General features: G+C 46.2%; 1 protein-coding gene across 2 annotated transcripts; it reads right to left on the bottom strand.

Annotated features, from left to right (window-relative positions):
• Window positions 1-616: 616 nt before the first annotated feature.
• Window positions 617-27996, bottom strand: LOC121652936 (ELAV-like protein 1). Of its 2 annotated transcripts, none has more exons than XM_042006087.1 (8): window positions 27828-27996; window positions 27228-27289; window positions 25287-25358; window positions 15161-15329; window positions 7809-7912; window positions 7151-7313; window positions 5902-6127; window positions 617-1257 (listed from the first exon to the last, which is right to left on the bottom strand). In XM_042006087.1, the coding sequence occupies exons 2-8, from the start codon at window positions 27261-27263 to the stop codon at window positions 939-941; spliced, it is 1089 nt and encodes a 362-aa protein (XP_041862021.1). In that variant the 5' UTR covers window positions 27264-27289; window positions 27828-27996; the 3' UTR covers window positions 617-938. The 2 variants fall into 2 exon arrangements, with proteins under 2 accessions (XP_041862021.1, XP_041862022.1); XM_042006088.1 differs by having other exon boundaries at window positions 7160-7313; window positions 27828-27993.

Below are 27996 nucleotides of genomic sequence, written 5' to 3'. Positions count from 1 at the left end.
CTTCTTTTTCTGTCCCCTCCGGTCAGGTCCACCAAGATTACATAGATTCCATGATTCAACGTAAATAAATAAATAAATAATCAGATTATCAAGAGGAGCCTTATAAAACCTCCTCTTGGCAGAGCTAATTTCTTCAGGACGATAAAGCAACCAGACCATCCTTCTGCTGCTATGCTGCTAGAAAAGGTAAAAAAAAAACCTGATCACATCATTCAGGACGTTTTTCTGACTGCGTTTCTTCCTGGAAGACGATGGTTCCCTCCATCCTTCCAGCTTTAATGATGGTTGGACAGCTCTGAACCCGGTTCTAGCTTCTGCTTCTCCTGAGATGTTTCCTCTGCTTGATGCTGATGATCCGACCCGTCTGGACCAGACTAACATCTTCTCCACGACCACGGACGTGTTTAACTTGTAGCAGACCTCCACCCAGCAGGAGGCTCCGACCTGCTGGCTGGGTGAGATCCTGATGGAGCTTCTTTCTGCCAGGCTACGTCACCAACAGCGAGTAATAGTCTGAGGTTCATGTTTTCTGGTTCAATTAAACACTGAATAACAGATCAGGTCCATCCTGGACTTTCATTTCACACGTGTTCCAGTAAATGAGCACAACGGGACCGTTTCCATGAACTAGTTTATTACAGTCTAACAACACTGCAGTTGGACAGAAAACTGAAGGAAACGGGGAAGTAAAAGATGCTGCGTGTCAGAAACCTGTTCACCAGGTTAACAGCACAGATACAACATCTGTGTGGACCTGTCAATCATCCTGCAAGTCTCAGTGTGGAAAAATGTCCAAATATTCAGAGCGAATGATGCTACGAAGAACTGCATGCTGGGAAAAAACGGCCACAAACTAACTGTTAGCTAAAGAGACAGAAAATAAAAAACTATGTAAGTAGAGCGTGACGGCGCATCCGCCCGTCGCTGCCTTCTCCTCATCACTTGTGTCCCTTGCTGGTTTTGAAGGACACCTGCAGGACCTTGTCTCCCAGACGGTACCCGTTCAGGCTGTGGATCGCCATGGCAGCTTCTTCGTAATTCGACATGGTGACGAAGCCGAAGCCTTTGCACTTGTTGGTGTTGAAATCTCGGATCACTTTCACGTTGACGACGGCACCAAATGGCCCAAACATCTGCCAGAGCATGGCCTCGTCTGCTTCCTGCCCCAGGTTATAGATGAAGATGCACCAACCAGAGGACGAGTTCCCAGAGGCTCCGCCCCCTCCGCCCATGTGGTCCACACTCATTGGAGAAAATCTGGAAACAAAAAGAATCAGATGTTCGTCAGGTTTGTTTAAGTCCAGACTTACTGAGGCAACATCCAACCAGCGGGTCTAGAAAAGTTCTGACGGGGGCCGGAGCCCTGACCAGGAAAAGGGGGGCACATGAGACCTTTTCAGGTCTAGATCTGATTAAATATTAAACTGATTATTTTAACTAAAGCGATTATCTGACGTAAAAAAGAAAAACGAGTGAAACAAACAGCTGATGGTGTGTTTTACCAGCAGGTGTTACTTTGGGTGAAGCTGCTGTAGGACTTTTGTCACGGCTGCACAAACACACTTCAATGATAAAAAGAAAAAGCTGTTTTTATCCAAGATCATCAGTTTTATCAGAGTTTCTTCATCAATGTTTAACTTCAGTCGTCACATCTGCTGCTTTTAGGACAGAAATGATCGCCATGGAGACGGTTGGTGAGACGATGATGGATGAATTCTGAATTATGATCTAGAACACGGTAGAAATGATGCAGAACAACATGTAGAAGTACATTACATGCTGCATTTACTGACCCTGGGACATCTGACGTTTAGTGATTACTGATGTATTTGTTGTACAATAAAAATGCATTCATTCATTTAGTGTTAAATATTTCTTTCTAGTTGCTGGGTGGGCAGTGTTCCAGTTGGGTGGGCGGTGCTCCAGCTGGGTGGGTGGTGCAGAGGGCCACCATCACCGCTATTAACCAGGTGGACAAGGAGTTGTAGGAAATAAAGACGTGTGGACAGAAATGAGGACAAGAATAAAAACATTGTGTAAGAATAAATAAAGGAAATCCTCCTCTTGTGTGTTTCGTTAGCGTAGCATCACTTCTAGACCTCCAGCCTCCAGTCTGGTCCCGCTCTGCTGGAACGAAGGACCAGAGCTACTTTCCACACTGATGCTACATGCTGGCAGCAGACTGGCTCCTTATTTATCTGGATGGGTTTTATAACATGAAGTTTTGTTCCACAATGACAGAACATGTTTTAGTGGTTGAGCTTCTTATTAACATTTTCTCCCTTTTTCCTGGAAATCCTGGTTTTCCCGAGTGTGGCTCTTAGGAGGATTAATATGGAATATGTGTTTATTTCTACGAACAGCTTTAATATCTAACATGTAAGGTGGAAGGCGATAGTGGATTATGTACAAATGTCTCACATTTCACATCATTTCCTGGTTTTATTCTGGACCGTTGGTGTCGCCGGTTCCTGTTTAGCTAGATTTTGTGCGTACGTCGGGTTCAGAGTTGCCGTGGAGGAAGAAAATTTTCCAGTCCAGTTTGTTTATTATAAATCCCACAAGGTGACTGTTGGGCGTAGGCCGGACTTTGTTCCAATGCCAGCTTTAGAAAATGAGGCTCCTGGACTCTAAATAAAAACTAGTCCATGCAGCAGAGAACAGGTGGGTCTTTAACCTGGATCTAAATAAAATGAGTGTTTCAGCTGATCTGAGGCTTTCTGGGAGTTTGTTCCAGACATGTGGAGCATAGAAGCTGAATGCAGCTTCTCCATGTCTGGTTCTGACTCTGGAACTGATAAGAACCTGGATCCAGATGACCTGAGGGTTCTGGTAGGTTCATACTGGGTCAAGAGGTCTCTGATGTATGTTGGTCCTAAACCATTCAGATCTTTCTAGACCAGCAGCAGAACTTTAAAGTCTATCCTCTGACGGACCGGCAGCCAGTGTAAAGACCTCAGAGCTGGACTGATGTGGTTCACTTTCTTGGTCTTAGTGAGGACTGGAGCAGCAGAGTTCTGGATCAGCTGCAGGTGTCTGACTGATGTTTTATTTATGTTTATTCAGCGACACCAACAGAACAGAAAACAAGAGAAGAAGGTGTACCAGATACTATGGCGGCGAGCGGGAAACTACGGTGGCCTGAGTGGGACGCTACGCAGATGAAGAGTTCTTCCCTCCAAACTAAGGGATTAAGACATGCTTGTTGGACTGTGGAGGACGGCTCACCAGCCTGGAAGAGGCTGCAGAGAAAGAAGGAAACACATCCGTTCCACCGCCTGCAGGAGAACCTCCAGCTTTTTATGCCACGGTGAAGCTGAATGTACATGAAAAATAAATATAATATAAATGTAGTCTGGAAAATGGTGCTAACGTTTCTCTACGCAGCATTAAAAGGAAATGTTATCGTGTCATCTGCTGCTTTGTAATCACGTCCGACGGGTTGGTCTGACAGCAACGTGATGCGTTCACTGAATGTTACATTAAACATGTAAAATAATCACAGTACACAGAAGAAACAGCATCTAATTCCAGACACGTCTGATTTATTTTCACTGCTGTCGTTTGATTTCTGTCCCAACCAGCAGCAGCTGGAGGTCAAGGCTAGCTGGAGGTTTCTCTGGTTTCTAAACTCTACTCATGTTGAAAAGAAATGTTTCCACGAGGTGGTTTACAGTAAGAAGCCTCCCTCGTCCAGGTAGAGGACCTGCAGCCTTTTAATCTGAGAAACCCAGAGTTAATGTGTAGGATTTATTTCTTCTTCCACAGGAGAGCAGATTTAGCTGGAACCAGACTTCTTCCTTCCTTTACGCTGTTTTTATATTAATGAGTTATTTTGGCATAAAAAGAATAGAACTGATAGCGTTCAGGTGATTTTATACATTATAGATTTTACGATTTACGCACAATAATATTAAAATCATTATTTCTTAGATAATAATCGTACAAAGAAACTGTAATCGTGACGTCCCCAGCGCATAGCTGACTTCTGTCAATGCTGTTTATGTTGATGACACTGAGACGCCCACGGTGTGGCGGGGGAAAGCGCACGGTGTGGCGCGGTAAGCGCACGGTGTGGCGGGGAAAGCGCACGGTGTGGAGGGGGAAAGCGCACGTGGCGGGGAAAGCGCACGGTGTGGGGGGGAAAGCGCACGGTGTGGGGGGGAAAGCGCACGGTGTGGAGGGGAAAGCGCACGGTGTGGTGGGGAAAGCGCACGGTGTGGAGGGGGAAAGCGCACGTGGCGGGGAAAGCGCACGGTGTGGCGGGGAAAGCGCACGGTGTGGGGGGGGAAGCGCACGGTGTGGCGGGGAAAGCGCACGGTGTGGGGGGGAAAGCGCACGGTGTGGGGGGGAAAGCGCACGGTGTGGGGGGGAAAGCGCACGGTGTGGTGGGGAAAGCGCACGGTGTGGAGGGGAAAGCGCACGGTGTGGAGGGGAAAAGCGCACGTGGCGGGGAAAGCGCACGGTGTGGGGGGGAAGCGCACGGTGTGGCGGGGAAAGCGCACGGTGTGGGGGGGAAAGCGCACGGTGTGGGGGGGGAAAGCGCACGGTGTGGGGGGGAAAGCGCACGGTGTGGCGGGGAAAGCGCACGGTGTGGGGGGGAAAGCGCACGGTGTGGCGGGGAAAGCGCACGGTGTGGGGGGGAAAGCGCACGGTGTGGGGGGGAAAGCGCACGGTGTGGAGGGGAAAGCGCACGGTGAGGCGGGGAAAGCGCACGGTGTGGGAGGGGAAAGCGCACGGTGTGGGGGGGGAAGCGCACGGTGTGGAGGGGAAAGCGCACGGTGTGGTGGGGAAAGCGCACGGTGTGGCGGGGAAAGCGCACGGTGTGGCGGGGAAAGCGCACGGTGTGGCGGGGAAAGCGCACGGTGTGGAGGGGAAAGCGCACGGTGTGGTGGGGAAAGCGCACGGTGTGGAGGGGGAAAGCGCACGTGGCGGGGAAAGCGCACGGTGTGGGGGGGGAAGCGCACGGTGTGGCGGGGAAAGCGCACGGTGTGGGGGGGAAAGCGCACGGTGTGGGGGGGAAAGCGCACGGTGTGGGGGGGAAAGCGCACGGTGTGGCGGGGAAAGCGCACGGTGTGGGGGGGAAAGCGCACGGTGTGGCGGGGAAAGCGCACGGGGTGGGGGGGAAAGCGCACGGTGGGGGGGGGGAAAGCGCACGGTGTGGGGGGGGAAAGCGCACGGTGTGGAGGGGAAAGCGCACGGTGTGGGGGGGGGAAGCGCACGGTGTGGAGGGGAAAGCGCACGGTGTGGGGGGGGAAGCGCACGGTGTGGGGGGGGGAAGCGCACGGTGTGGGGGGGGAAGCGCACGGTGTGGCGGGGAAAGCGCACGGTGTGGTGGGGAAAGCGCACGGTGTGGCGGGGAAAGCGCACGGTGTGGCGGGGAAAGCGCACGGTGTGGCGGGGAAAGCGCACGGTGTGGTGTGGTGGGGAAAGCGCACGGTGTGGTGTGGTGGGGAAAGCGCACGGTGTGGCGGGGGAAGCGCACGGTGTGGAGGGGAAAGCGCACGGTGTGGCGGGGAAAGCGCACGGTGTGGTGGGGAAAGCGCACGGTGTGGTGGGGAAAGCGCACGCAGGGAGAAGAACTACAGATAAAGAGTAAAAATTAATGAGATCAACAAGTTTATCGTCATTATTAATAAAGGCAGGCTGAGGCCTCTTTCAGAACACAGTTGTTTCATTGGATTTTTTAGCAATAAAACTGAATAAATTCCAGAATTCTGGAATATTCTGGGGCCGGATAGAAAGTTGTGGTGGGACGGATGTGGCCCACAGGCCGCCAGTTGATGCTCACTGCTGTCCACCTTCAGGCGAACAGAAGAAAGTCACCGAGGCGGCGGTGTGGCCAAAGACATCGACATCTGCAACATGCACCTGATGATGGTTTACCGATGAGTCACACACCTGAATCTCTGAGCCTGGTGATGAACTGGGCCTCCGAAGCGCCGTGATTGGCCATGGTACATCTGTGACATCATCTGGGAGTTCCTGGCTTGATTGGGGTTGGCAGCAAACTTGACTGTGATTGGTTCAGAGCTGCCTGCAGGTGTGTGCCCATTCAGATGTTTGACTGCATCCTCAGCCTCAGACCTCTTATCAAAGCGGATGAAGGCCACGCCCCGAGACACACCTGAACAGCCAATGAGAAGGCAGTTAATCATTCATTCAGTTCCACTGATACTCAGCCAGAACAGCACTAGTCCAGGACCAGAACCCTGAGCAGTCGCTACCCCCATCTACAGAGACCAAGCGGTAGCTGCCGATACTTCCGCTGCTTATTAGTGATCTATTACTTTTTTATGTACCTTGTTAGATTGTTGGAATGAAGTCTCGGCACATCGGTTTTAATTACCTGCTTAAACTTAGATATTTTTATGTTTTTTATGTCTTATGTTTTAAAAATGTGACGGATGACTGTACACGTCTGCTGACAACCAAACAGCCTACCGAGTAAAATGAAGAACTCCAACTCTGGTGTGTGAAGGAGAATGTGAATGAGAAGAAAGACCAAGTCACTTTTTACTGCCGTGGATCAGACCTTTACCAGCTACAGACGTCCAGAACTACATGGACGTCTGTATATATATATATATATATATATATATATATATATATATATATATGTATATATATATAAATAAATAAATATTGGGGGGTGTGACAGCTGTGTATCAGCTCACATCCCTGGTGATGTTGGACATGTACGACTCGTTTGATGAGGAATTATAGACCATCTGATGCCCATAAAAATCTGTGTATCAATTCACTCTAGAATCCTGTTGCTATGACAACCCGTGTCTGACAGCTGGACCAGGTAGACACTCAGGTATGTAGTGAACCTGCCAACGAATAGGTTTACTTTGCAGAGTCAGTTACTCTGGTACCATGGTAATTAGTTACCACGGTAACCGGCAGGGTAAGACTTAGCTCTCTTTCTGGAACGGAAAACGCAGAGTTTTTACACAACCCGGTTTCTGGAAGGGGTTCCAGATCCTTGGTCCTGGTCCAGACCCTGAATTCTGGTCTGGTTTTGGGTTTCTTCACTATATCTGTCAATTATCTGTATTTTTGAAACTCCTCCAACAAGATAATTGATAAGTTTGTGTTGGATTAAAGCTCTGCTGGATGCACTCTGGTCTAAGAAGTGTTTTACCAGAATTACCAGAAGCCTGGTCCACCAAAACTCTGGAGTTGATGATCCGTCCAAAGGAAGCAAACATGTCTTCGAGGTCCTGCTGACTCAATGTTCTCGGCAAACCGCTGATGTAAAGATTTGCGTCTTTGATCATGTCCGAACTCGGCCGGGCGAACGAAACCTACAGGCAGGTGACAGGAGACGAGTCAGATCATCCAACTCTGACAAATAAACACAAATAAAATAAAAAAAATTCTCCAAAACACTTTCAACAATACAAAAAAATACAGTTACAGTCTTCAAATAAAAAACAATATTTAGAAAATATTCAAATAATCAGTGAAAATAAAATGAACAGTTATCCAGAACTGTTTCAAGCAAAATAAATAAATCAAATATAAAAACACCCAAACAGGTTCAGGTCATTTGTAAAAAGAAAAGTAAAAAATAAACAAAAAAGCATTAATTGATGGAAATAAAAGTTTGGCACATCATCTGACTGAACTGAAGAAAGTCACAGAATCAGTGCCAACATGTCAGAAAAACTGAAACATGACAGCAGAGTTTTAAAAATACCTTCATCCGTCAGACAGTTTGCAGGTGAGCGCCTTCTACTGTCCAGGGAACATAATATCAGGTGAGACAGGAAAATCAAAGAGCACCTGTGGCACATTACCTTGATAGTTTTAGACTGTAGCCTCAGGCCATTGAGGGTACTGATAGCCCTCTCTGCATCACTAGGGTTAACAAAGTTAACAAAGCCGTAACCTAAACTGTGGCCTAGAGAAACACAAAGGAAAACAACAAAATAACAAAACTGTCCGTTGCAGCCGTTACAGATTCTGGACAGAAAGAAACAAACAAACAGAGTTCAGATTTCTCACAGAAATAAACAGTTAAAACTGAGCACAGATCAGAAATCAGCTCATTCTTTACAAGGTTGGAAAAACAATTCGAACAAACCGAGAAAACTTGTCTGTCGCACCACGACAGCAACATGTTGCACAACTGGTCCAAAATGAAACGTTACGCCCGTTAGGTTCTGACCCAAAGCAGCGTCCGAACGCAGCAAAAACGCCCTGAATCCAACAGAAACGCCCCAAATCCGACAAACGCCCTGAATCCGATGGAAACGCCCCGAATCCGACAAACACCCTGTATGACAGAAACATCTTGAATCCGACAGAAATGCTTGGAATTCGACAGAAAAGCCCCGAATCCAACAAATGCCTCGAATTAGACAAACACCCAAAATCCCACAAGCGCCCGGAATCTGACAGAAACACCCTGAATCCGCCAGAACCCCCCCCCCCCCCCCCCCCCCCCCATCTGACAAATGGCCTGAATTCGGCAGAAACGCCCTTAATCCGAAAAAAACAAACGCCCCAAATCTGACGGAAACACCCTGAATCCAAAAAATGGCCTGAATTCAACAGAAACGCCCTTAATCCGAAAAAAAACAAACGCCCCAAATCTGACGGAAACACCCTGAATCCAAAAAATGGCCTGAATTCAACAGAAACGCCCTTAATCTGAGAAAAAAAAAAAAAAAACGCCCCAAATCTGACAGAAACACCCTGAATCCAAAAAATGGCCTGAATTCAACAGAAACGCCCTTAATCTGAGAAAAAAAAAAAAAAAACGCCCCAAATCTGACAGAAACACCCTGAATCCAAAAAATGGCCTGAATTCAACAGAAACGCCCTGAATTCGACAGAAACACCCTGAATTCGACAGAAACACCCCGAATCCGAAAGAAACGCCTGAATCCAACAAACGCTCTGAATCTGACAGAAACGCCCCAAATCTGACAAATGCCCTGAATTCAACAGACGCCCAGAAGCCGACAGAAATGTCCCGAATCTGACAAACCCCCCGAATTAGACAAACGTTCTGAATCCAAAAGAAACACTCTAAATCTAACAGAAATGCTCTGAATCCAACAAACGCTAGGAATCAGACAGAAATGCCCCAATTCTGACAGAAACTCCCTGAATCCAACAGCAACGCCCCGAATCTTATCTGTGCTGCAGACGGCTCAAAGGCTTCATTTCTTACGCAGACTCAAGCTGTTCGGGATCCGACCTGGGGTCAGGCGCATTTTCTATCAGGCTATTCTTGGTAGCATCATCAGATACGGTACGCTTGCATGGTCCACCCCAGACCAACCCAGAGGGTGGCTGAGGACAGCCAGAACCCTGAGGGTTATTAAAACTGAGGGGTGAGTAGCCACAGGGTACAGCAAACAAGGACACTTAGATGGCCCCCTCTGCTCCACCCAAAAAGTACAGCTTATAGTCCGGAAAATATGGTAAATGATGTTTATAGTTGAGAGTAAGAGGTCTAGATTCAGCAGTCAGCAATTTTTGTTTTTCCTTGCACCCATGTATTCCACATTTTTTTCTCCCATCAATTGGCACACACCGGAATTCCAGCATGATGCCGGATTTTCATCACGAAAACGCCACAAATCCAACAAAAGACCAAAATACCCCGAAAACAACAGAAACATCCAGAACCTGACGGAAACGCCCTGAATTTAAAGAAAAAGAAAAAATAAATAAATAAAAGCCCCAAATCCAAAAGAAGCATCCCAAATTCCACAGAAGTGCATCAAGTCCAACAGAAATGCCCCAAACCAGACGAAAAGACCCAGACTCGCAGAGAACCATCCAGAGTTGTACAGCAACGCCCAGAGTCGCACAGTAACGTTATTTTGACAATTCTCTCAGTTTGTTCAAATTTTAAACTTCAGGATCTTCAAACATTTAACAAAACCTTCACAAACATGACATCCTGAAAAAAAAAAAAACAAGAAAGGTGAAAACAAATACCATATGGACATATTCAAAATAAAACATTTTTATGAAAAAAGATTTTCCACTTCTTAATGGAAACAAATTATTGATCAAATCTATGATCTGAAAGTTTTTACATCGGCCTGAAGAAATAATCTGATTCAACTCAAACAAAAGCCATTAACATCAGAAATGTAAAGTCTGTTCTCAGACTTTTAACCAAAAACAAGTTTTGTTAAATACAGTTTTTAAAATAAAATTACAACAAATTCACCAGCGACAGAAACAAATACTATACTATAAAAAAGTGTAAACACATTTGTCGTGACAGAAAAAAAAAAAAAAAAAAAAAAAAAAAAAACACACAAAAATTTTGCCCTGAAAGAATAACTGAGTTTATTTAGCAAAAGAAGAATACAAGGAAATGAATTTAAAAATTTCAAAAAACATCAAAACCAGCTGCAGAAAAAACAGAACCCAGAAAAAATTACTGACTAAACAGGATCCATTTGTTTGGTGAAAGTAGCTAACATCCTACCAGCTAATTAAACTGATACCAAATTCACGAACACGGAACCAAACAAGGAAATGCGGCGAGCTTCTCCTGTTTTCACTAAACCAAACCAGCGAACGCGGCGAGCTTCTCCCGTTTTAACTAAACCAAACCAGAAAACGCAGCGAGCTTCTCCCATGTTAACTAAACCAAACCAGCGAACACAGCGAGCTTCTCCCGTTTTAACTAAACCAAACCAGCGAACGCGGCAAGCTTCTCCCATGTTAACTAAACCAAACCAGAAAACGCAGCAAGCTTCTCCCGTTTTAACTAAACCAAACCAGAAAACGCGGCGAGCTTCTCCCGTTTTAACTAAACCAAACCATGGGAACGCGGCGAGCTTCTCCCATTTTAACTAAACCAAACCAGAAAACGCGGCGAGCTTCTCCCGTTTTAACTAAACCAAACCAGAAAAGGCAGTGAGCTTCTCCCATTTTAACTAAACCAAACCAGAAAACGCGGCGAGCTTCTCCCATGTTAACTAAACCAAACCAGGTAACGAGGCGAGCTTCTCCCATGTTAACTAAACCAAACCAGGGAACGCGGCGAGCTTCTCCCGTTTTAACTGAACCAAACCAGAAAACGCTGCGAGCTTCTCCCATGTTAACTAAACCAAACCAGGGTACACAGTGAGCTTCTCCCATGTTAACTAAACCAAACCAGGGAACGCGGTGAGCTTCTCCCGTGTTAACTAAACCAAACCAGGTAACAAGGCGAGCTTCTCCCGTGTTAACTAAACCAAACCAGGGAACGCGGCGAGCTTCTCCCGTTTTAACTAAACCAAACCAGGGAACGCGGCGAGCTTCTCCCGTTTTAACTGAACCAAACCAGAAAACGCAGCAAGCTTCTCCTGTTTTAACTAAACCAAACCAGCGAACGCAGCGAGCTTCTCCCATGTTAACTAAACCAAACCAGCTAACGCGGCGACCTTCTCCCATGTTAACTAAACCAAACCAGCGAACGCAGCAATCTTCTCCTGTTTTAACTAAACCACACCAGCGAACACGGCGAGCTTCTCTCGTTTTAACTAAACCAAACCAGCGAACGCGGCGAGCTTCTCCCATGTTAACTAAACCAAACCAGGGAACGCGGCAAGCTTCTCCCGTGTTAACTAAACCAAACCAGGGAACGCGGCGAGCTTCTCCCGTCTTAACTAAACCAAACCAGGGAACGCGGCGAGCTTCTCCCATGTTAACTAAACCAAACCAGGGAACGCGGCGAGCTTCTCCCGTTTTAACTAAACCAAACTAGAAAACGGTATGAGCTTCTCTCATGTTAACTAAACCAAACCAGCAAACGCAGCAAGTTTCTCCTGTTTTAACTAAACCAAACCAGAAAACGCGGCGAGCTTCTCTCGTTTTAACTAAACCAAACCAGCGAACGCGGCGAGCTTCTCCCATGTTAACTAAACCAAACCAGGTAACGAGGCGAGCTTCTCCCATGTTAACTAAACCAAACCAGGGAACGCGGCGAGCTTCTCCCGTTTTAACTAAACCAAACCAGCGAACGCGGCGAGCTTCTCCCATGTTAACTAAACCAAACCAGGTAACGAGGCGAGCTTCTCCCATGTTAACTAAACCAAACCAGCGAACGCGGCAAGCTTCTCCCATGTTAACTAAACCAAACCAGAAAACGCAGCAAGCTTCTCCCGTTTTAACTAAACCAAACCAGAAAACGCGGCGAGCTTCTCCCGTTTTAACTAAACCAAACCATGGGAACGCGGCGAGCTTCTCCCATTTTAACTAAACCAAACCAGAAAACGCGGCGAGCTTCTCCCGTTTTAACTAAACCAAACCAGAAAAGGCAGTGAGCTTCTCCCATTTTAACTAAACCAAACCAGAAAACGCGGCGAGCTTCTCCCATGTTAACTAAACCAAACCAGGTAACGAGGCGAGCTTCTCCCATGTTAACTAAACCAAACCAGCGAACGCGGCAAGCTTCTCCCATGTTAACTAAACCAAACCAGAAAACGCAGCAAGCTTCTCCCGTTTTAACTAAACCAAACCAGAAAACGCGGCGAGCTTCTCCCGTTTTAACTAAACCAAACCATGGGAACGCGGCGAGCTTCTCCCATTTTAACTAAACCAAACCAGAAAACGCGGCGAGCTTCTCCCGTTTTAACTAAACCAAACCAGAAAAGGCAGTGAGCTTCTCCCATTTTAACTAAACCAAACCAGAAAACGCGGCGAGCTTCTCCCATGTTAACTAAACCAAACCAGGTAACGAGGCGAGCTTCTCCCATGTTAACTAAACCAAACCAGGGAACGCGGCGAGCTTCTCCCGTTTTAACTGAACCAAACCAGAAAACGCTGCGAGCTTCTCCCATGTTAACTAAACCAAACCAGGGTACGCAGTGAGCTTCTCCCATGTTAACTAAACCAAACCAGGGAACGCGGTGAGCTTCTCCCGTGTTAACTAAACCAAACCAGGTAACAAGGCGAGCTTCTCCCGTGTTAACTAAACCAAACCAGGGAACGCGGCGAGCTTCTCCCGTTTTAACTAAACCAAACCAGGGAACGCGGCGAGCTTCTCCCGTTTTAACTGAACCAAACCAGAAAACGCAGCAAGCTTCTCCTGTTTTAACTAAACCAAACCAGCGAACGCAGCGAGCTTCTCCCATGTTAACTAAACCAAACCAGCGAACGCGGCGACCTTCTCCCATGTTAACTAAACCAAACCAGCGAACGCAGCAATCTTCTCCTGTTTTAACTAAACCACACCAGCGAACACGGCGAGCTTCTCTCGTTTTAACTAAACCAAACCAGCGAACGCGGCGAGCTTCTCCCATGTTAACTAAACCAAACCAGGGAACGCGGCGAGCTTCTCCCGTGTTAACTAAACCAAACCAGGGAACGCGGCGAGCTTCTCCCGTCTTAACTAAACCAAACCAGGGAACGCGGCGAGCTTCTCCCATGTTAACTAAACCAAACCAGGGAACGCGGCGAGCTTCTCCCGTTTTAACTAAACCAAACTAGAAAACGGTATGAGCTTCTCTCATGTTAACTAAACCAAACCAGCAAACGCAGCAAGTTTCTCCTGTTTTAACTAAACCAAACCAGAAAACGCGGCGAGCTTCTCTCGTTTTAACTAAACCAAACCAGCGAACGCGGCGACCTTCTCCCATGTTAACTAAACCAAACCAGGGAACGCGACGAGCTTCTCCCGTGTTAACTAAACCAAACCAGGGAACGCGACAAGCTTCTCCCGTGTTAACTAAACCAAACCAGGGAACGCGGCGAGCTTCTCCCGTGTTAACTACACCAAACCAGGGAACGCGGCGAGCTTCTCCCATGTTAACTAAACCAAACCAGGGAACGCGCCGAGCTTCTCCCGTTTTAACTAAACCAAACCAGCAAACTTCTCCTGTTTTAACTAAACCAAACCAGTGAACACGGCGAGCTTCTCCTGTTTTAACTAAACCAAACCAGGGAACGCAGCGAGCTTCTCCCGTGTTAACTAAACCAAACCAGGGAACGCGCCGAGCTTCTCCCATGTTAACTAAACCAAACCAGCAAACGCAGCAAGCTTCTCCTGTTTTAACTAAACCAAACCAGTGAACACGGCGAGCTTCTCCTGTTTTAACTAAACCAAACCAGGGAACGCAGCGAGCTTCTCCCGTGTTAACTAAACCAAACCAGGGAACGCGCCGAGCTTCTCCCATGTTAACTAAACCAAACCAGCAAACGCAGCAAGCTTCTCCTGTTTTAACTAAACCAAACCAGCGAACACGGCGAGCTTCTCCTGTTTTAACTAAACCAAACCAGGGAACGCGGCGAGCTTCTCCCGTGTTAACTAAACCAAACCAGGGAACGCAGCGAGCTTCTCCCGTGTTAACTAAACCAAACCAGGGAACGCGGCGAGCTTCTCCCATGTTAACTAAACCAAACCAGGGAGCGCAGCGAGCTTCTCCCATGTTAACTAAACCAAACCAGGGAACGCGGCGAGCTTCTCCCGTTTTAACTAAACCAAACTAGAAAACGTGATGAGCTTCTCTCATGTTAACTAAACCAAACCAGCGAACACAACGAGCTTCTCCCGTTTTAACTGAACCAAACCACGAAACGCGCCGAGCATCTCCCATGTTAACTAAACTAAACCAGGGTACGCGGCGAGCTTCTCCCGTGTTAACTAAACCAAACCAGCGAATGCGGCGAGCTTCTCCCATGTTAACTAAACCAAACCAGAAAACGTGACAAGCTTCTCTCGTGTTAACTGAACCAAACCAGCGAACGCAGCGAGCTTCTCCTGTTTTAACTAAACCAAACCAGCGAACGCGGCGAGCTTCTCCTGTTTTAACTAAACCAAACCATAAAACACTGCGAGCTTCTCCTGTTTTAACTAAACCAAACCAGGGAACGCAGCGAGCTTCCCCCAGGTGAACTTAACACTGCAGTGGAACATCAGACACAGCAGAGATACTTCAACTTTTGTTTTAGAGTAAAAATAAATAAAAGATAAATAAATTTAAAAAAAAACTACTGCAGTAAAAATATTACTGGATGGTCCATTCAGTGGTTCTGTAGCAGTTCTGCAGTCTGGTACTCTGTAGAACCGCAGTATAAACGTTGGAGATGTGAGTGTTCTGCTTCAGAACAGGGTTGGTTGTGCTGTGCATCATCACTGCAGTACTGCAGTAGTACTTTGTCAGTACTGCGGTGGTAGAACTGCTGGATTTACCTGCTACTTTGTCCCGGATCAGTTTAGCCGACTCCACCTCTCCAACGCTGCTGAACAGGCTCCTCAGCTCGTCCTGACTCATGCTCTGAGGCAGGTAGTTCACAATCAGGTTGGTCCGGGAGTCTTCGTCCTCCATCACCTGCTCGATGTAGCCGTTATCGTACAGTTCCTGAGGTAATGACATCAACGCATTACATCATTGTCAACACACCTGCAGCTCTCACACAGCAGACAGGACAGCACAAGGTCAGGTAGCCACCACGGAAGCAGAACAGAGAACAAAGTAGATCTGATCAGATCTACATCACAATACAGATCAGAGCTAGATCCAGATCTGGTTCTGCAGTAGAGCTGGACGATAATTCAAAATGTATTGATTGATAGATGTGTGGTGCAACAGAATAAAAAAGGGTCGATGAAAAGTTCAATAGAAAAACAGTTTCCTGTTTCATTATAGCACAGTTCACAAAACAGTCATTACTTCCTCCCAACCAATCACAAAGGCGCACACCGTCACCAAGCCCCGCCCCTCTCAAACCACAACAGAGAGCATGTGTATTTCTAAAGATGTACTGCTAAAGACAAGAAGAGGCGGAGGAAATTCAGTGTTTCCCACAGACCAGGTAGCAGGTTGTGGTGCTCCCCTGGCACCGGTGAGGGACGCGAGTGTTGTGGTGGTCGGTGGAGTCGGGCATTGGGGTGTGTACAAAGTGTGTGCAGCAGGCGGCTTTTGAACACACATACTAGCAAACAACAGGCTGATTAAAATGTGCTACCGTTTCACCATCCTGCTAACTTCCTCCTCCTCAACACGAGCTGAATGATAAACAAGAGACAGTACCTGCGGCAGTAAAGCCGATCAGCTGATCACTGACAGTCACGCAATTCAAGGAGTAACAAGAAAGGAAGAAGAGCAGGAAGAGTAGGCAGAGACAGGGCAGAGGCAGACAGCGACTGGAGCATCAATGTCTGCACAAAACTGCACCAAGTAAAAAAAACTGAAAACACGGAGTAACTGTGGGTGTTGGCCCGTTTCCATGAAATCCCCACAGCTGTGACGCCCCTGGACGGGCATTACAGCCGGTCTCAGCTAACCGTATCTCACTGAATCTGAATCTCTGAATCGCACTGCTGTGTTACCAACGTTAGATGCTGACGGGGTGTGGGATGTTTAATATTAATAACGTTTAGTTCATCAGGCTAAGTTTACCTTCTCTGAGTTAATGTAACTTTTGGCCAGCGCGAAACCATGCTAACGATTCCCGGTAAGGCACGGTTTCGTTCCGACCTTTGTGGCACGTCAACTCACATCAGGAGCATGTCAGACACAAAGCCCCTGTGAAGGTGATCCATATTGCTGGATTCGCCAGATCACGACATCACAGGAGGTGCATCTCGTGATCCACGATAAAAAAAGAACAATTGATGCAGTAAATAGCAAAGTATCTGGAAAAAAATGACCAAATGTGCTATGGACATGCTGGAGGTCGGAACGGAACCGCGTTGGAGGTCGGAACGGAACCGCGTTGGAGGTCGGAACGGAACCGCGCTGGAGGTCGGAACGGAACCGCGTTGGAGGTCGGAACGGAACCGCGCTGGAGGTCGGAACGGAACCGCGTTGGAGGTCTGAAGAGAACCACGTTGGAGGTCGGAAAGGAACCGCTCTGGAGGTCGGAACGGAACCGCGTTGGAGGTCTGAAGAGAACCACGTTGGAGGTCGGAAAGGAACCGCGCTGGAGGTCGGAACGGAACCGCGTTGGAGGTCTGAAGAGAACCACGTTGGAGGTCGGAACGGAACCGCGCTGGAGGTTGGAAAGGAACCGCGCTGGAGATCGGAACGGAACCGCGTTGGAGGTCTGAAGAGAACCACGTTGGAGGTCGGAACGGAACCGCGCTGGAGGTTGGAAAGGAACCGCGCTGGAGATCGGAACGGAACCGCGTTGGAGGTCTGAAGAGAACCACGTTGGAGGTCAGAACGGAACAGCGCTGGAGGTCGGAACGGAACCACGTTGGAGGTCGGAACGGAACCGCGCTGGAGGTCGGAACGGAACCGCAGAAGCTATTCAGTTTATTTTCATCAAAAGTTTATTTAAATATTTATTTACCAGATTTTCTGGTGAATTTATTCTTTGTCAGTATTTACGGACGTCGTCTCTACAGCCGATTTCTTTTTCTTTTGTAAAATCCGTCAGTGATGGTTAAAATGATGGATGAACGAAGGGGTGAACATGAACTCGGTGTTTGTTTTTTCTTTATTAAATGGTTACTAAGCAACAGCATGAACAGGCCAGGGCTGCACTTAAAGTATATCTTAAATTTTTTTATATAATTATTGCTCAATGTAATTTTTTTTATTAATATGCTTTTTTTTCTAGAACATCCAGCCCTAATCTTCAGTCAGGTAATCTGTAGAACCACAGTATCCAGATCTGGAACTAGATCTGATCTGCTGTGGGACTAGAGCAGGGACAGTGACAACTAGGCCTGTCGTTAATTAATTGCACATTTGCCAGATGAGTTTGCCGGCTGCAATAATTTTGGGGTATTTTTTTTTTCTATCTTTACCATAGACTGTGTATGACAGCAGGTTTCACTATGGAGCACTTCGACTGAAGGCTCTGGTTTCTTGGGAGGGTTGTCTCTCGTGTCATACGTGACAGCAGCATGTTGCAGCAGGAGACCGTGGTGAAGCACTAACCTGTACGAGCCGGTACACCGTTGTTTACAGGGCTGCCAATCGGTCATGAGACTCGTGCATTTGAATGGCTTCTTATGCTCTCGCGCTAAACCTCCGATTTCTCACACTGAAATACACATCAAGATCAGGCGGGCCAAGGACAGCTACAGGAAGAAGCTGGAGGAGCAGCTGGAGCAGAAGAACACACGGGACGTGTGGAGAGGGCTGAAGGAGATCTCTGGATTTGGACAGAGTGGTGCCAGAGGGACAGCTGATGGAGACCAGCGCTGGGCCAATGATTTAAATCTGTTTTTTAACAGATTTGATTCAAACCCCACTCTCCCTGCCCCCCCTCCCCCCTCTTCACACATCCCCAGTCCAGCGTCTACCATCACCTTCCCCCGACCACCTTCATCTTCACCTCCACTTTCACCTACCCCCCATCTCCACTCCACACCAATGGACTCCACCACCAGCCCCCCACTGCCCTCCTCCTCCCCCCTCTCCCCTACATCGGCCCAGATGAGGAGAGAACTGAGGCGGCTGAAGAACAGGGAAGCTGCAGGACCCGACGGCATCAGCCCCAGGCTGCTCAGGACCTGTGCAGACCAGCTCTGTGAGGTGCTCAGGTACATCTTTAACCTGAGCCTCAGCCTGGAGAAGGTCCCTGTCCTGTGGAAGACCTCCTGTGTGGTTCCGGTTCCTAAGATATCACACGCGAAGGAACCGAACCATTACAGACCCGTCGCCTTGACCTCCCACCTGATGAAGACCATGGAGAGGCTCATCCTCGGTCACCTCCGCTCCGTGGTGTGCACCGCGATGGACCCGCTGCAGTTTGCCTACAGGCCAAACATCGGGGTGGATGATGCTGTCATCTACCTACTGCACAGGGCGCTGGCTCACCTGGAGACCGCTGGGAGCGTCGTGAGAGTCATGTTTTTTGACTTCTCCAGTGCGTTCAACACCATCCAGCCGGCGCTGCTGCGGGGGAAGCTGGAAGGAGCTGGAGTGGATGGAAAGTTAGCTGCGTGGACCATCGACTACCTCACCAACCGGCCACAGTACGTGCGTCTGCAGAACTGTGTGTCTGAGGTGGTAGTCTACAGCACGGGGGCCCCTCAGGGAACAGTGCTCTCACCGTTCCTCTTCACCCTTTACACCTCGGACTTCACCTACAACACCAGCAGCTGTCATCTCCAGAAGTTCTCTGACGACTCAGCCATTGTGGGCTGTGTGTCTGAGGGGAACGAGCTGGAGTACCGGTCAGTCATCATGGACTTTGTGGACTGGTGTGAGCGCAACCACCTGTGCTTAAACACCAGTAAGACCATGGAGATGGTGATTGACTTCCGGAGAAGGACACTACCCCACACACCGGTGAACATCCAGGGGAAGGAGATTGACCGGGTGGACAGTTTCAAGTACCTGGGTGTTCACCTCAACAATAAACTGGACTGGTCACACCACACAGACGCCCTGTACAAGAAGGGCCAGAGTCGCCTCCACCTCCTGAGGAGACTGAGGTCCTTTGGAGTATGCAGGCCTCTGCTAAGGACATTTTATGTCTCTGTGGTAGCCTCTGCTAAGGACATTTTATGACTCTGTGGTAGCCTCTGCTGTCCTCTACGCCGTTGTCTGCTGGGGAGCGAGCAGCACCGACCGGGACAGGAAGAGACTGAACAAGCTGGTCAGGAGGACCAGCTCTGTCCTGGGCTGCCCGCTGGACTCTGTGGAGGAGGTGGGTGAGAGGAGGATGTTGGCCAAGCTCACATCCATCATGGACAACACCTCTCACCCACTGCACCAGACTGTGGGGGGGCTGAGCAGCTCCTTCAGCAGCAGACTGAGACACCCTCAGTGTAGGAAGGAGCTACCGCAGGTCCTTCATTCCCACTGCTGTCAGACTGTACAACTTATCTGTATAGTCATAATACTGTGTAATATTTATTTATATTTTACTGTGCAATACCCCCCATTATCAATATCATCATATTCTTCATATCCCACCATCACCATGTAAATATGTATATAGTCTGTGAGGTTGTTGTTATATTTTATTTTATTTTATGTATGGATGTAGTGTGTGTGTGTGTATGTATATATATATATATATATATATATATATATATATAATGTATGTGTGTATGTATGTATGTGTGTATGTATGTATATATACATACATATACGCAGTTGGAAAATGGTGGTACGCAGCTCAGTAGCAGCGGGGGCAGAGGAGAGCTCTGAGATCTTTGGAATTGGAATTTTTCTCAAATTTCTCTCGACTTGAATTTACCCCATTTCCTGGTAGTAAACTAGTTTTTCATAAGTTTTACTGCCATGGGGGGGCCCACGATGGCTCAGATGAAGAGAGTGGAGGAACAATTGGAACAAATTAATGCAACACTGAGAAACGTAACCAAGCAGGAAAATCTGACGGCGTTGAATGAGAAACTGTCAGCCGACATTTTGTCGCTCAAGGAGTTACTCATCAAGAAAGACGCGAAAATCGCTGTGTTGGAGAAAAGAATCGAGGATCTTGAACAATACACGCGAATAGATGATCTCATTATCACCGGGTTAGAAACAAAACATCGTTCCTATGCGAGGGTGGTAAACCCAGAGGCAGGTGTACTCAATGAGAACGCCCCGGAGGAAGAGACACAATCTCTGGAACAACAGGTCGTTTCCTTCCTGGAGAGCAAAGATATCGAAGTTTGCAGTGGTAATTTTTCTGCATGCCACTTGCTGACCAAGAAGCAAGATTCCAAGTTCCTGGGGCCTCCTGCCATCTTAGTGCGCTTTGTGAATCGCAAACACAAAGTTGCGCTGTTGAGGCAGGCGGGGAAATTAAAAGGGACGAAAGTTTATCTGAACGAGCATCTCACAAAGAAGAATGCCGATATCGCGAAAGAAGCACGACTTCTGCGTAAAAATGGAAATATTCAGTCGACATGGATTCGAAACAGCAAAGTGTGGATTAAGACAAATGGATTACGACCTGAGGATGTGAAAGTATTGGCGATACGGGAATTAAATCAACTGGATAAATTCAAATGAAGCTGATCTGTCTGCTGTTCTCCGGTCTCTGCTGCCAGCGGATTGACAGTTTTATTATTATTTGCTGGAAAGGATTGACTCCAGTAGGCCTGCGGAGTTGGTGGATCGTGAGTCGTCATTTTGCGATGTTACTCTCTCGAGGTAACACCTCTATCATTTTCTTATCCTGGCATCTATTGACATTATAAGAACTGGGAAAATTGAATCAGATTCACAGATTCTAAACCCATTTGAACTGAACTTGGATAACACTGGGATCTACGAAACTCTTTTTAATCCTGACATTAATTATACTCACTTAAAATCGGTCAAAATGTCTTGTGATTATTATACAGAGCAGCAGTTTAATTTCTTGTCTCGTTCGATTCCTAATAATCAAATTGTTTTTTCCACGATTCATATGAATGCACGTAGTTTCCAAGGAAATTTCGATCACCTTAAAACGTTACTATCAACTTTGTCACATTCATTCTCAGTTCTAGCATTTACGGAAACATGGCTCCACAATAATGTCTCACACCTCTATTCCTTGTCTCAGTACAATGCTATTCATTCTTCTAGAGAAAACAGAAGAGGAGGAGGAGTTTCACTCTATGTCTCTGATTTTTACACTTATATCCACAGAAAGGACCTGAGTTATGACCTTAATTCTACTTTAGTGGAATCTTTATTTATTGAAATTCCGTCGTGCCTTCAATTTCACGGGAAAAGCATTGTGATCGGCTGCATTTACAGACCCCCTGATTCTGATATTAAAACTTTCATCGATGCGCTTGATTCAATCTTAGGACGTATATTCAATGAACACAAGCTGTGTCTTATACATGGAGACTTCAACTTAAATCTCCTCAAAGAAGAACTTATCGTTACTCATGATTTTCTTAATACCCTGTACGCTGCAAATTTCTACCCTTTAATTACGAGACCTTCCAGAGTTTCTAGATCCTCGGCCTCTCTCATCGATAATATTTTGTTTAATTCTCTGGATTACAAAACTACAGCTGGTTTGTTACGGTGCGATGTGTCTGACCATTTCCCAGTATTTCAAATTATGTACACCAATTTCGTAGCTCATAATAATAACCTAGAAACTGTACAAACAAAAACACGCAAATTCACACGTAAAAATATAGCAGCCTTTAAATCAGCTATCAGTTCCATTATATGGGATGGGGTCTTGATGCAGCAGGATGTAAATAAAGCCTATGATCAATTCTTGCTACTCTTCAATTCTGTTCTGGAATCCAGTTTACCCCTTACAGTTCCAAAATCTAGGGTGCTCAGAGACAAACCTTGGATTACTGATGAATTGAAGAAACAATCTAGAAAGAAGAATAGGCTATATCGGAAATCTATCACTAAACCTACTCCTTATAATATAGATACCTATAAAAATATCGAAATAAATTCACAGGCCTCGTAAAAAGGACAAAAAAAAGGTTTTACGCGATTCAATTTAATAAAGCTGCTAACGACATCAAATCAACCTGGAACATCATTAACCAAGTTCTTCATCGTAATAAGAAGCCAGCTCTTTCCCAAATGAAAGTTAATAATGGGTACCTCTCAGATTCTAAGGATATAGTAGAAGGCTTTAACAATTTTTTTACCAACATTGGATCTGCTCTGTTTCATGGTATCAAGGATACAGATATTGATCCGTGTAGTCAAATTAATGGACAGTATTCCTTGCTTAAAAATCTTGACACCCCTACACCTCAGGAGGTCCGCGATATAATTCTATCATTAAAGAACTCTGCACCTGGGCACGATGGAATCAAGAGTATCCTTATTAAGGAAACTATTGATCATTTAATTCAACCCCTCACCCACATTCTCTCCTTATCACTTCAGTCTGGAATTATTCCCCACGACCTTAAAATTGCTAAAGTTATTCCTATTTTTAAATCGGGTGACACGAAGGAGTTTGGGAATTATCGTCCTATATCCATTCTGCCCTGTATTTCTAAAATACTCGAAAAACTAGTTTACAATAGATTAAATGAACATCTACTTTCAAACAATATTTTATTCAAACATCAATATGGCTTCCGTAAAAAATACTCCACTGAACATGCTCTAATTCAGCTTGTAAATTATATATCCAATGCTCTCGACAATAGAAAATTTGCCCTCTGTGTTTTTCTAGATTTAAGTAAAGCTTTTGACACAGTCTCTCATGATATTTTGATCTCAAAGCTAAATAGCTATGGTGTGAAAGACTCTGCCCTAGCCTGGTTTTACAATTACCTCAACAATAGAGAACAATTTGTATACTTCAATGGTCATTCTTCAGAAAGTTTAACTATTCCTTTTGGGGTTCCTCAGGGTTCTATTTTGGGTCCATTATTGTTTTTAATTTATATAAATGATTTACCTATTTCCTGCGAACATTTTTTTCCCATTTTATTTGCTGATGACACTAATCTCATAGCAGTACATGAGGACTTTGACACCCTGATTAAACTTGTTAATGATGAGCTATCTATTTTATCTGTATGGTTTCAAACCAACAAGCTAACCCTCAATGTTAAAAAATGCAACTTTATCGTCTTTCACAACATCAACAAATTTTATGCAAAAGAACATGCTCACATAGAAATTAACAGAGCTGTAGTTACACAAGTAGCTTCAATCAAATTCCTGGGTGTTCTGATAGATGAGGGGCTAACCTGGTCTAAACATGTTGATCTGGTTTGCTCAAGATCTTCTAAGATGCTAAATATTTTAAGACTTGTTTATCCCTTGATTCACTCCTCAGCACATCTAACCCTATACTATAGTTTTTTGTTCCCATTCATAAATTACTGTAATATAGTCTGGGGAGCGACTCATCCCACTCATCTTGATAGAATCCTCAAAATCCAGAAGAAGTTCTTACGGATGATTTCTAACTCCACTAAATACGCACCTTCTGCACCTTTATTTATTAAATACTCCCTTTTACCTATTGGAAAAGTCAGTATTTTTCAAATTTGTACGTTCATTCATAAGTTTATTTATAAGAGGGATGATCTCCCAGCTACACTACATAACTTCTTTACTTTTATTTCTGATGTTCATTCTCATCAAACAAGACACAGACAAATTAATTTAGTCCTTCCTTTCTCAAGAACCTCAGGTCATCAAAATGACCTCAGTTTTAGAGGCCCCCAGCTCTGGAGTGAATTAAGTTTAACTTTGAGATCTGTATCCTCTCCGATTGTCTTCCGACGGCAGTTGAAAGAATATCTAGTCTGCTTGTGATAACTATCCCTCTCGATCTAATTACCTCCTGAAATTCTCAGCTATTATCCGTATGTTGCTTGCTCACTTGTAAATACATTTATTTCTTGTGATTATTTGTTTACTATGCTAATTCCTTATTAATTTGTCTTTTTTTTCATTGTTTGTTTTTCTCTTACCTCCGTGTACTTCTTCAACTACTGTAATCATATGTCTTTCTTCAGCTAACCTTGCTCTCCTTAACTAGTATTTTTGTTTTCCTATATTTCATAAGTTCCTTGTTTTGTCTGCGTGCCATTCAAATATAATTTGTAACAGGAGTGGAACTCTGTATAAACCCTTGCTGGGTTTCGTTCCCCTCCTTGTACTATATCCTATGTGATATGTGCAGAACAAATAAACTAAACTAAACTAATATATGTATGTATATATATATATATATATATATATATATCTTTATATTATAACGGTACATATTTTTGCTTTTCTTAGACTTGTAAATAATTTCTATTGCACTTTCTTGCTGTGATGCATGTTCACCTTATTTTGCCTCTCTGTACTTTATTCTATAACAAGAGCTGCTGTAACAAGTGAATTTCTCCACTGTGAGATAATAAAGTCTAATCTAATCTAATCTAATCTAAGAGGGATGCCGGCTAATCGAGCGGTTTGGGAGGATTCTCAGTGGGCTACGTTACTTTTGGGTCAGCTTCTTGGCATGTGTGGAAAAGCGCAGCATCGCGGTTCATTCAGTCATAGATCAGTCTGACACGCAGCGATGAGGGAAATATTTCAGCTTCACAAACGGAAACGATGACAGTACAAAAATTTTATATTATTATTTATTTATATTAATATATTTTTGAAGGGTAATTTTGTGTACAAAACAGAGACTTTATTTTCTGTCATACTTATTGTTTTTGGTTGGTTTTTATTCATCGCTAATGAGACTGAGACTCCATTCTATTTATCGTTTTGTTATTTAAAATTTCTTCCAGTTCCAGTTTAACATGTTCTTTGGAAATGAAAGTTTATTGATCTTTAAAAGGGTGTATTTGCATTATTATGGCAGTCACAGTCTTGCGAAAATTTATCTCACAGAAAATTTTGTTATTGTGACAACAGCCCACAAACAGATTCAGCCAATTAGAAGGCAGCACCCACCTTTGCAGCAGCTCCTTTGGAGACGAGCTGAGCGTCTCTGGCTTCACTCTGAGACGTCTGGACTTCACACACCTGGGGGGGGGGTTGGACAGGTGTGATTGGTCAAACAGTTACAGAACAACCAAACTGAAAATGGAGTCCAACAAATAAATTTATTGATCTCTGCAGGCTCATCCGTCCTACAATCCTACAGATTTACTGCTCCATGAAGCCTGACGAAACCAATCAGTTTGTTTGATTAATCTGATTAATCAGTCTGAGATGTTAAAGAGCTCCAGATTGTCCCATCAGAACTTCACTCTCAGACTGCAGGTTTACTGCTGGTTCCTAGAGGTTCTAAAGTGGAATGGGAAGCAGAACCTTCCCTCTCTGTGGAATCAGTTCCTAGTCTGGCTTCAGATATCAGACCCCCTCTCTATCTTCAGATTATCTTCCAAATTTCTTTCCTGATACTGGGTGTGGCTTGGTGACCCTGATCCATTCCTCTAGTCCATTCTGCCGCTAGGGGAAGTCCCATGATGCACTGGGCTCCTCTCAGCTCTCTAAACTCTCCATGTAGAAATAGATCTGCGTACCGAAGGGCTCCTGTCCGCTTACGGTAGGTCTGCTGTCTGCATACGGTAGGAGCAGTGTCTGCGCACGGTAGATCTACTGTCTGCGAATGGTAGGAGCCGTGTCTGCGTACGGTAGGATCTGTGTCTGCGTACGGCAGGTCTGCTGTCTGCGAATGGTAGGAGCCGTGTCTGCGTACGGCAGGAGCCGTGCCTGCACACGGTAGGTCTGCTGTCTGCGCACGGTAGGAGCCATGCCTGCGTACGGTAGAGCTGCTGTCTGCGTACGGTAGGAGCCGTGTCTGCGTACGGTAAGAGCCGTGTCTGCGTACGGTAGGGCTGCTGTCTGCGTACGGTAGGGCTGCTGTCTGCGTACGGTAGGGCTGCTGTCTGCGTACAGCAGGAGCCGTGCCTGCGTACGGTAAGAGCGGTGCCTGCGTACGGTAGGAGCCGTGCCTGGTTACGGTAGGGCTGCTGTCTGCGCACGGAAGGAGCCGTGCCTGCATACAGTAGGGCTGCTGTCTGCGTACGGTAGGAGCCGTGCTTGCATACGGCAGGGCCGCTGTCTGCGCACGGTAGGGCTGCTGTCTGCGTACGGTAGGAGCCGTGTCTGCGTACGGTAAGAGCCGTGTCTGCGTACGGTAGGGCTGCTGTCTGCGTACGGTAGGAGCCGTGTCTGCGTACGTAAGAGCCGTGTCTGCACACGGTAGGGCTGCTGTCTGCGCACGGTAGGAGCCGTGCCTGCATACAGTAGGGCTGCTGTCTGCGTACGGTAGGAGCCGTGCCTGCGTACGGCAGGGCTGCTGTCTGCGTGCGGCAGGAGCCGTGCCTGCACACGGTAGGTCTGCTGTCTGCGCACGGTAGGAGCCGTGTCTGCGTACGGTTAGAGCCGTGTCTGCGTACGGTAGGAGCCGTGTCTGCGTATGGTAGGACTGCTGTCTGCGTACGGTAGGAGCCGTGCCTGCGTACGGTAAGAGCGGTGCCTGCGTACGGTAAGAGCCGTGTCTGCGGAGACGTGCTCTTGCAGACAAAGGTTGTGACGGCATCATGTTGCAGTGTCTCACAAGTTACAGCACAAATTCAGTAAGAAGCTGCAGAAATCTGGAAAACATGTCATCACAAACCGACCAATCACAAGGGAGTTCTTCCGTGTAACCACAAGCCTCCGTGGACCTACGTGGAGCCCACAGCGGTGACACCGTAACTGACCATACGCTGATGTTGCATGAGTATAAAACCAGATTTTTCCCGTATTAAGAGCTTCTTTCACTGTAACCATGGTGACAGAGCACACCATCATCATTGTAAGAGACAGTAAAGCCGTTTAGTGATAAATTTTAATCATCAGATTGATCAACATTCTGTCAAAAAGCCTGATTAATAGACTCACCTTCAGATACCTGATGTGTCCTCGTCTTACTGCCATGGAGACAATGAGGTGACTCGCTGCGTCTGAAAGAAAGCAACCGCGATTGATCAATGATCAGAATCAATAACATCAACTTTATCTTCAACCTGTACAATAAAAACAAATAAAGTTACTGAAACATTAACATCACAAAACACACCTGCCAGGTGCCAGACCCAGGTGTGTCCTGAGGAATGTCAGGAATTACATACAGGAAGCATTCACCCAGTGGAAACCTTCAACCACCAGGAGAGAACATGACATCCGCCTTCATTTACCTTGTGACGTAATCGTTCCGTCGCCTGATTACGACATTAACCAGGTCCCAAAAAAAAGGGGGGGTAACGGGAGAATTATTATTGGGTCGGAACCGCGTTTATAACGGGTTCTGTTTCAACTCTTCGATAAAAACATAAACAGAAATCCCGGTTTAACTGAACCCCCATAACAAAATCAGGTCAACCCAGGAACACCTGGCAGGTCCAGATGGTTAGAAGTGGCGATTCTAAGCTACAAGCTGCTAACATTAGCCGCGTGTTAGCGGCGGGAGCTAACGCTGCTAACCGACGTCACATCTCTTACCTGTTGAGGTGGCGCACAGTTGACACAGTCGTGACTCTGGTATCGATCCGCAGGTAGATGTTGAACTGAGGTTTGAGTAGCAAGCGGATTATAAAATCTAGAGTCTCAACACGTCTAACAGAGTTCAATCTACACAAAGGAAGAAAGTATCGCGAGACTTCAGCTTCTT

Source organism: Melanotaenia boesemani, chromosome 14, assembly GCF_017639745.1.
Source record: "Melanotaenia boesemani isolate fMelBoe1 chromosome 14, fMelBoe1.pri, whole genome shotgun sequence".
In the NCBI taxonomy this organism is placed as follows: Eukaryota; Metazoa; Chordata; class Actinopteri; order Atheriniformes; family Melanotaeniidae; genus Melanotaenia; species Melanotaenia boesemani.
The sequence above is the reverse complement of the archived record's forward strand: the minus strand, read 5'-3'. Positions and strand labels throughout refer to the sequence as shown.